This window comes from Glandiceps talaboti, chromosome 15 (genome assembly GCF_964340395.1).
Source record: "Glandiceps talaboti chromosome 15, keGlaTala1.1, whole genome shotgun sequence".
Lineage (NCBI taxonomy): Eukaryota > Metazoa > Hemichordata > Enteropneusta > Spengelidae > Glandiceps > Glandiceps talaboti.
In genome coordinates this window covers 2,015,514-2,026,119 of record NC_135563.1, presented here as the reverse complement: position 1 = coordinate 2,026,119, position 10,606 = coordinate 2,015,514, and the positions used below count along the sequence as shown (strand labels likewise).

Sequence of the window (10,606 nt, the reverse complement as noted above, 5' to 3'; positions counted from 1 at the left end):
AACAACAAATCTACAGCTATCAAGACTCCCTAATATAAGAATAACAAACGTTGCTATTAAAAGATACAATCAGTCTAAATGTGGCTACATTTACTTAAAGTAATGGCTCAGTCCTTATTTCACATTTAAGTTTTGACATCAAGCAAGGACATACAAGAAAAATTATTTAGAGCTTTTACTATCATTTATCTTTGGTATTTAAAACACACACATACGTTAAAGTTATTAATATCAGGAGATAATTTTATTTATTCACCATAATAATACAATAAACCTATTCAATATATTGTGTTTGAAATTCACCTATAAGGAGAGTGCACATGTTCAAGAGAAGATTCCGGATTCGAGATTCGAGATTTCGGACTACAGTATTTCCATGTTACCTTTCAACCATGGTGTTTAAAACGATATGATATACATTCGAGTGTTGGCTTTCTTCCAAATCAGTATCCGGATTCTGACTGCTAGCGCTATTTTCAAACCGAAACATAAAAGCCTACTTGACATACTAATACTACCAGTACAACAGTTGGTGACTGATTCTTGCGCCATGAGTTTTGTATTGTTGGCATGGCAACAGGGTGTCACATCATCAATCAATATGTCACTACAACCACGTGATAATCTAGTGTTTGTTACCCAGGCCCTTACAGAACGGTTATCCTTCCAATCACCCCAGACTGGGTATTACCACAACTACAAATAATCTAGTCTTGGTTACCCAGACCCTTCAGAACAGCTATCCTTCCAGTCACCCCAGATTAGGTATTACCACAACTACAAATAATCTAGTCTTAGTTACCCAGACCCTTACAGGAAGGCTATCTTTCCAATCACCCCAGATTAGGTATTACTACAACTACAAATAATCTAGTCTTCGTTACCCAGACCCTTCAGAACAGCTATCCTTCCAGTCACCCCAGATTAGGCATTACCACAACTACAAATAATCTATAGAAGGGCTATCCTTCCAATTACTAATAGGTATTACCACAACTACAAGTAATCTAGTCTTGATTACCCAGACCATTGCAGGAAGGATATCCTTCCAATCACCCCATATTAGGTATTACCACAACTACATATAATCTACTGTGCTATACATCGTTGTTGAATGAGAATGAATAAAGTCGTAAATAAAGTCATGACTTGAAACTGTGGCTAGTGCATGCTTGTAATTGATGCTATATTTACCGTATGAACACAGAGTAATTGATAGCCATATAAATAAGATTCTATGCAATGTTCAGAGTTACCTTTTCCCAAAAAATGTGACATGCCACGAATTAAATTTTTTTGTTAGTAACATTTTTCATAAGTTCAGCTCTGCTATTAAAGAGAGAAAAGGTCAAGCCAAAATGATTCTAATGTTTTGTCCTTGAAGGAGCTCAACTTCCTTTATCATCTTGTCAAATAAATATGCAGAAGTCCAAATAGATGCACTAGTGTCATGATGTAGACTTGGACCTTTTAAAGAACTCAATGTTTTGACGGCTTGGAACCTGGTAGTCGTGGTATTTCTGTAGAAATAAGGCAATGGTGGCGTTTTCCATATCCTCTGGAATCTGAACTGGAAGTTGACACCTGCAGGAGTTATCGTGGTTTTCTTGTGATCCAATTTCCATTCTTGACAGCTTAATCAAAGATACAAATTAAAATGCAAATTAAAATATTAAAATAACATATGGCTTAACTGTGATGATAAATTTAAATATCAGTTTACAGTACTGCTGTTGCTATCTTGACTATTACAGTACTGTTACAATTATGATTACTATTACAGTACTGTTGTAATTATGATTACTATTACAGTACTGTTGTAATTATGATTACTATTACAGTACTGTTGTAATTATGATTACTATTACAGTACTGTTGTAATTATGATTACTATTACAGTACTGTTACAATTATCATGATTGTTACAGTACTGCTATTATTATCATGACTATTACAGTACTGTTACAGGTGACATATTCATTAATTTCCTAAATTTCATATGATGACTACATGACATTCACAAACCATTAGCGGTCCAAGTGCAACAAACCCGCGGGCTTGCCTGGCGAAAACGGGTGACATAAAAGTTGTTTGCATCTCTAAAGCTGTTTGTAGCGTTACTTATAATAGCCTAATAAATTGATAACAACTGATATAAGACGGAGATAAGGTTTGCCTCAATTGCAGTCCATGCAGACGGCCGAATAGAGGTTTTACAGCTGTTTACTTGTGTTATGTAAGAGCCCATCATCACATGTGTAAATATTGGTACTCTTTGATAACAAGTCCACTTGCTTGGCTAATGGCTTGTCCCAGTAATGAAAATATATGTTCTACGACTGAAAGATCAGTAGACTTTCTCAAGGACATGGATTTCAGACCACTCAAGACTCCAAGAGTATATTTAAATCTGTTAGACAACAGTCAGCATTTCACACATAACTGTAACTAAAATTCATATTGATCATTGTCAATATCACTGGAATAGTCATTAGAGCACGGCAGCTCGACAAGACTTAATATGGTTTGCAATTAATATTCAGCCATATACATGTGTTATATAAAAGATAGTTGACACTTAGAGCAGAGGCAAGGCGGCAGATGCTAAGTGTTTTGCTATAGTTCTAGTGTAGCCTTTGGTTTTTAACATGAAGCTTTATGTAGTCTGAGCTAATTCCCATATGTCCAAGTGATCCTGGTACTACACAAGTCGGTATACACAAGTTGGTACACAAGTTGAGATGTGATATTATGTCGATCGAGTCGTTACAGAGGAGATCTCCCCTCTTCTTTGCAACAGTACTGCTGTTATTATCATGAATATTACAGTACTACTGTTATTATCATGAATATTACAGTAGTACTGTTATTATCATGAATATTACAGTACTACTGTTATTATCATGAATATTACAGTACTACTGTTATTATCATGAATATTACAGTAGTACTGTTATTATCATGAATATTACAGTAGTACTGTTATTATCATGAATATTACAGTACTACTGTTATTATCATGAATATTACAGCACTACTGTTATCACGATTGTTCGAGCAATGTTGCTATTATAACAGGGTCCATTATTTGCACCCTTCAGCAATTATAGGGGGGCTATTGGAATGTGTGGGGGACTTTTTACAAGTTGGATCAATTAGAAAATGGGATTAGAGGAGGGTCACATTTTACTATTATCTAGCTTTGCATTATTTTGTGACTTTTAGCACCACACTGCACTTCTGCCACCTATACTACATCCCACTATTGCCTCATCGGTAAAGGTTAGGGAAGTTACAGTGAAGTCCGACTGTGTCAGTTAAATCACTGTTGACAACCATGTTATGAATGAATTGTCAGTGGTGATGTGAGGAGATCCAGGGAAGTTGGTCTCACAGGAATAAAACAGGAACAGTTGTGTCACGGTACGGGGGCCTTCAGTAATTCTAAGGCGAGAGGGCTGGAATTAGTGGGGGAGGTCACTTTTTTACAAATCGGTCCTCAGGGTGGGTCTTATTTAGAAAAAGGAAATTATCCCCTCCACTGTCTATGATTAAAGTAATGCGAATATGAATTGTTAATGACAATGTCTACAATGGTGTTAATGTTGACTGTATACAGATATTTTGAGAACTTTTGCCGTATATAATTATTTGCTGGGACCGTAATAGCCAATACATAAAAATACATAAATGTCTGTCCTTATATGTAAAGGTACAACTATGGTATAATGTGTAACCAACGGTTAGCAACAAGTTAGCAGGGGTTAACGTTTATTTCAATTAAGATATGAATTAATATTGTCATATGAAAGCATGCTTTTATATGTAAGCTTATTGATGCTGATAAAAAGCGATGTTGTTAAACATTCACTCTAGACATAACGTACGTAGCATAAACTTTAAGCCATAAACAATTCAATAACATAACAAGTTGACAATACCCTTAGACAAACAGCAACTGCGAATAATGTAAAGTCATTTGCATACTTAACAGGACATGACGTCACTTTCAAAGAAATGCTGCTTTTTTTCTAACACGGGGACATTCAAAACTAAATAGGAAAAAAAGTTTGAGATTAAAAGGAAGTAAAAGTTGTGATGAGTTTTCTTATCATGAGCTGAGTCATTTCCCTTTCGATTAATATCTACGCTATCCCAGTACTCGACGGCACCTCTCAGTGAAAGTGACTGAAATATAGTAATTGCAAATAACAGGCCTAATGTGTGCATAGCTAGTCACAGAAATACGTTGATTTCAGAATGTTTTGTTAGTGTCAACATTTACTTGTATACCCCTAAAGATTTAAAGGCAATTTTTAAAATACCAACCTCACAAACAACTCGATTCTTTTCAAACAACAGTCGTGTGAAAAAAGCTACACCTAGACAAATAATCTACGGTTTTCAGATTAAAAAGTAAGAAATCATCATGGGAAAAGTTGCCGTCTGTCATGCAGTACTGTAGTATGCGGGACAACCACAATTTTAAGTGGACTTTACGCTGTTAGAGATACTAACGAGGAATGAAAAAAACACTACGATTATCGAAACTGATTTTAAAGTGAATCAATAAATGTATTTACCAATGATTTGAAGGCCGTGGTTACAGTTGCCGTTTCCTTCTTAAGGTTCCTCAGTTTCTGTACGTCCCGACCTTGCTGTTTTAGTTTGTCTTTGGTAGATTTTATCCATTTCTTATAAATTTCAAGATCATCCAGATGAGCACACAAAACTTGTTCTTCCTATGAAATGTTAATGATGACAAGAAATCATATATATATATATATATATATATATATATATATATATATATATATATATATATATATATATATATATATATATATGTGTGTGTGTGTGTGTGTGTGTGTGTGTGTGTGTGTGTGAGTGCGTGTGTGTGTGTGTGTGTGTGTGTGTGTGTGTGTGTGTGTGTGTGTGTGTGACGAACATCTGAAACCGACACTGTGCAGATCCTAAATACAGGGTATAAATTCTATTACAAAGTCTATTCATTTACATGTAGTAAGATTTCAGAGCTGAGCTGTATAGAAGGATAAATTACAGATCTATAGGAATATATGTGATGTACTGATATTACTATAGTACTAAGTACATGACGTATAGATTGATGTTTTCACATTACTAACACATATATGTACCAATAACAACACAATAATGTGTATTTATAATGCACCTGTTCTCCTGAGAGCTCCAGGCGATATCTCGGGCATGGATCTATAGCGGCATATATGTCCTCACTTCCACAACAGTCACTGTAAACGTATTCCCATTGCAACCCTATCCAACTTATGCTGTATTAGTTCTGTTTAGGGTTTGTAAATTTGGTACAAGTCCTTATTCTCCAACGGAAGTATGAACAGGTTAATATATATATATATTAGTTTGTGCCACTCATGTAACATCTCATCAGAGTCTAGGACATACATATCAGATTGCAGTTCATATTACACACTAGTGACGGACGCTACCATTTTGTGCAACATACAAATCTGTAGCATGGATTCCACGCTAACGAAACTATGGTTTATTTGGGCCCTTTCGTTCTCCTATATATCTCAGGACTTGATTTGTTCCATTAAGGAGTACACCATTTGATTTCGGGGGGAGGGGGGGGGTTTACGAGACAAAAATTGTCGCCGGCCAAAAGCAGGAAAATAAATTTGCTGACCAACAGAAGATATGAAAAACTGTTTCCAGGGTATGAGCTACAATATATGTGCTGCAAGTGCAGAAACTAGCTATAGATGTTAAATTCCAAGGTACATGTGTCACGGATGACAGAATACAACTTTTTGATATTCGCTAAGTTTTGATGTTTTGCGAGGTCACCGTGAACTCTCAGCTGTCATGAATTAATACTTAGAACAAATGTTTGCATATCGCGAATAGTATTCTTCTGTAAGATGACAACTTTAAGTTATTATAAGATCAACAGTGTCAAATAATGACTGATTACAGACAGTTGGAAGAACAATGACGTGATCACATTGTTTAGCTAGTTTTCATATTTGCCAATATCATTTGCATTGAATTAAGGCGACGGCAATACTTCCGTTTTAGTCATTTATGGTGCTGATTACTTTATCACCCAATCATTTGAGTATTGTATATTTTATGTTTATAAGAATTTAATGGAATAATAAAATTATGGATTCAGTCTTTGGAAGAGACGGTCCGAGGTCAGGAGCTTCGATCTGCTCCGTGGCCACTTCCAAATGATCCAGGTTAACCATGAACATTGTGTGTAGTTTGAGCTAATTCCCTAAAAGTCCAAGTCGATCCCGTGTACAGAGTGGAGAGAGAGAGAGTAACATGGAGGGGGGTTACCTCAACAGAAGAGGTATCCCTACAATTTGTTACACATGTGTTTCTGGCGCAGACGCCTACGCAGCACCTAAACTTGTAAAGTTTCTGGTCAAAGGTTTATACTAACTGTTGCCAAATGCTAAAACAAACTAAAATACTACCATCAAGTCAAATTACTTAGAACACTGACCGTACTTACATAAAATGACTAAATGGTATGGCATACAACAATATACTTTGAGGATTTTTCTTGGTGTTAGTTTCCTCAAATTTCAATTCTGATCAGGAAAGGGTATTGATATCACCTTGACATGTTAAATACATTTCTTGGGCTACCCACCCCAACACTGCTCCCTTGTATTTTACCTCATATTATTACTACCTCGACATATTAAAATAGCACCTGATAGCATTCTTTTACGCCTTGAGTTTCAAGTCTCCAGGGTCGGGAGGGGGAAAGCCCCTCCCGTGCCCTCCCCAACTTGGCTCGCTCAAAATTCTATTCCACTTTTACTGCCTACTTTCTAATTTTACTAGCCACAGCTACATTCAGTATTACCTCTTACTGAGGCTACATTTCATTATGTATTTCCCCTGTTATGAGGAAATTAAATTTCAAAAATAAAAAGTTACACGACGCGACGAGACACGACGCTGCGAAATGTCAAATTTAAAGCACACACATTTCTAAAATAAAATAAATAAAATAAAAATTGGTGCACCCCTACTTGGTAAAATAAAATAAAAATTGCTGTCTAGTTGCTCTCGAAAAAATTACTGTCATGGTGGTTGAAAGTTTTTTTGTAGTAAGAAATGGATGAGAATAAGATGGAATTCCAGAAGGCTTCTGAGTAACTACATTGATAGAATAGATGTTCATGAGTTTCTATGGCAGTTTTACTTACAATGTTTGTTTGTTTTTGGGTCAAAATCCTCCAGTAAAGTGAATAAATCTAGATTATCAGAAGCCGTACTTTGGTAAAACAGGTGTTGTAGTATATAAACGACATCTAAACTTCCATGTCTTGTAGAAATAGCTATTATAGTAAAGTTGAGCTTTAGTTGAAATCTAGCCATAACAATGCAAGAGTGGAAATGAAGCGTAGCATTGACGATAACAGTAGGTGTATGTGGACACCTGGATCTGTATTAATAATGCCCTGAGAATAGATGCTAATCGCATTAACTTACTGTCATTCTTCGTGCAACAATCTGTCTTCTGTTGATAGGATTAGGCAGCGACGTAAAAGCCTCACTCTGCATATGTGATGGACCTATGACAATTCCGGTACTCTAACAAAAAGAATAAAGAATATAATTAAATCCCGGTAGAATAGAGATCGTTACTAGTTAGTAGTAACTTAGTGGAAAATTATAATTTCACACAGCTACTATTTATTTCTGAATAACTGACGTCCTTGGGCAAGATTTGCACCATTGTTCTCCAGTCACTCCTACTATAAATGGGACCTGGAAGGATAGATCTTATCTAAAGGATACAATCCTATACACTTTCAGAGGGTGCACTGGATTTATGCCCCCTACAGTTGAGTGATAATGACATATAGGGTAACTGTGCGTCATAGATCGATAGCAGAGTTCATAAAATATACAGCACTGTGATCACAGCATTCATTTTGGAAGAACGCACCGCTTTGAAAATGACAGTTTTGAGAGTAGGCTACCAAATGTGTGCGTACCTAAGGGGTGTTCACTTTTAACTTCCGGGTTGGGGAGGGGTGTGTGTGGAAGATTTCCAGGGACAGGGGTGGCATTCAAAATTTAGCATACTGGGAATCCATCTCACACACCCCTGCAATTGCAAGGTAGACGCCATGATGGCAAATCAAATTCCGCAAATATTACCTGGTGAGTGATCCACTCTTTCCTGCTAATACTAAAATACTGATAGTTGAGTAAAGTCAACAAGCAGTGAAAGACAATGTCATCGCTGACAATACTAGTAATTGATTGATAGTGATTTCATAATAATAACTGCATCATAATCCATACTATGACAGCTATCTTTTTAAAACAGTTTTCATGTAACTGCGGGGGGGGGGTCCATGAAATCTAAGCGGAGGCTACTCGTTTTATTCACTATTTTACATGCACATTAAAGGAGAACCCCACGTTGAATTAAAAATGAACACTCTCTAACACATTTTTGTTCTAGTTCCGTAAATATTGTGTTCATCTTCAAGCTTCAAGTTCGTGACAACGAAGTCACGTCAACTTGATAATCGTTGGATATACATATCAAAGTAGGCGAGTTTAACCTTCGATGGGAAACTAAAGTAACCAAAAAAATACAAACAGATAAACACATACTTTGAAATACTAAAACTGTTGCCATGGGTGATGATAAGCATACACAATCATATACCATTGTGTATTGTACGTACATCGGATATAATTAGAACGCAACATGAATAAGATTGATTTGTGTAATCTGAGCTGACGTAGTTACAAATGTGTGCCTTGGCAGTCGTCAGATATGAGATCTATTTCATGGACATAACATATAGTCACTTACTTGAAATACAGTAAATAAGTGTATTGTGATAGGATTGCATCATCATAACGCTATCTAGTCACAATAAACTTGTATTGTGCTATTACTAGTACAGACTAGATGAAGAAAGTATAAATATCAACACTTACATAAGATGACAACGTAGATGAAATGACTTCAGACAGTATGGTTGACTTCTTTAATAAATGATCGTAGCTTGACATCAAAGATTGCGACATAACTGAATATACTTTACTCTGCGTTGTCGAGACACAGACGGCAAGGTGGATGAAGTACAATAGTCTCCGATTGTGACACTCCTAGTAGTGAAATTAACGGTATTTTGCTGTGATTTGGCACGTATACGGTATACAGACGTGTTTGTCGATATGATATCATCGAGGTCAGACCGTGTGGTGGATTGAATTACTAACCATTGGCTTAATTAAGTACGTGATAGAATGCAATACTATAAAGACTGTATGACGTCATCGTTACTAAATCGAAACCGGACGATCACTTAACAATTGTATACTAAATAACAGCTCATTAATCATAACAAAGGGTTTTGTAAGGGACTAACGATTGAGATAAAGATGGTGTTCTCGGTCCAAGCAAGTGACTTTCTATAGAAAAGCTGACGTTTGGGGTAAGAACCCTGGATATATTGCGAGTGTCAGTTTATAAAACTGTCTAATCCAATATATCATTTTTCCTAATATCCTTTTTAGTTGGACGCAGCACGTCTACTCAACTCCGATCCTAGCAACGTCTAATCATATTGCATTTACTATAAGAAAGTGTTCACATCGGCAATAGCCGTATACGTAAAATAATTTTCATTTTTTTCTTGACTCCATGTAAAATTTCGTCTGATATTATTCTACCAATAGAATAATTTATTGCTGATACAGGAATTTCGAGAGAACTATTAGGCCAGATGGACTTTACACCTAGATTAAGTATGCAGTAAATAATAGTGTTGCCAAACAAACCAGTTCCTAATGTTTACCTGGGGTATAGAGGTTGTGGACTATTCTGTTATTCATAAACCAGATTTGAACCGGGTGCCTTTCCTAAGGGCAAAGTCTTTAGACTTTCGTCCTACACACAATAATTGTTATAATGCAACAGCCAATATGGAATTAGTTATGTTTGAAGTATCTACTGAATTTAACTGGATTTAGATATAGCCTAATTACTAAAATCGTTAATTATGTAAATTACTCATTACAACTGATGAAAGCTACATCACCAAGCTTTTCAGAACATTACACTGAGTCGACAGGCGCTCGCGCCTTTTTTTCCTACGTCTTATCTAAACTCCGATCCGGCACAATACTACTAATACTATAATCGCATACTGATATCGAGGGCAGAAGGCCCGAGTGATCGAGGGTCCTCGATATCAGTATGCGATTATAGTAGTATTGTGCCGGATCGGAGCGCGGCAACGACTTAAGTTTAGATAAAACGTAGGGAAAAAAAGGCGCAAGCGACTGTCGACAGTCTACAGAACATGTGCGATTACTTATGTTTGAAGTATGTACCAAATTTGTAGCCTAATTACTCAACATTTTTTTCATAACATGTGTTTTGTTTTGTTTTGTTTTGTTTTGTTTTGTTTTGTTTTGTTTTGTTTTGTTTTGTTTTGTTTTGTTTTGTTTTGTTTTGTTTTGTTCTGTTTTGTTTTGTTTTGCTTGAAATATGTACCAAATTATATTCAATTTGAAGAGTCCATTCTTAAGATATAGCCTAATTACT

At 36.0% G+C, this 10,606-nt stretch overlaps 1 protein-coding gene across 1 annotated transcript; it reads right to left on the bottom strand.

The window, feature by feature from the left end:
- Positions 1-262: 262 nt before the first annotated feature.
- LOC144446776 (uncharacterized) lies at positions 263-9,163 on the bottom strand. Its single transcript, XM_078136610.1, has 4 exons — positions 8,992-9,163; positions 7,519-7,620; positions 4,584-4,742; positions 263-1,634 (listed from the first exon to the last, which is right to left on the bottom strand). The coding sequence occupies exons 1-4, from the start codon at positions 9,079-9,081 to the stop codon at positions 1,449-1,451; spliced, it is 537 nt and encodes a 178-aa protein (XP_077992736.1). The 5' UTR covers positions 9,082-9,163; the 3' UTR covers positions 263-1,448.
- Positions 9,164-10,606: the final 1,443 nt, after the last annotated feature.

Coding starts and splice junctions, on each gene's coding strand:
- LOC144446776 (XM_078136610.1), bottom strand. CDS start 9,081: ATGTCGCAATCTTTGATGTCAAGCTACGATCATTTATTAAAGAAGTCA. Junction 7,621..8,991: donor CATCTACGTTGTCATCTTAT/GTAAGTGTTGAT, acceptor TCTTTTTGTTAG/AGTACCGGAATTGTCATAGG. Junction 1,635..4,583: donor CCACGGCCTTCAAATCATTG/GTAAATACATTT, acceptor TCTTTGATTAAG/CTGTCAAGAATGGAAATTGG.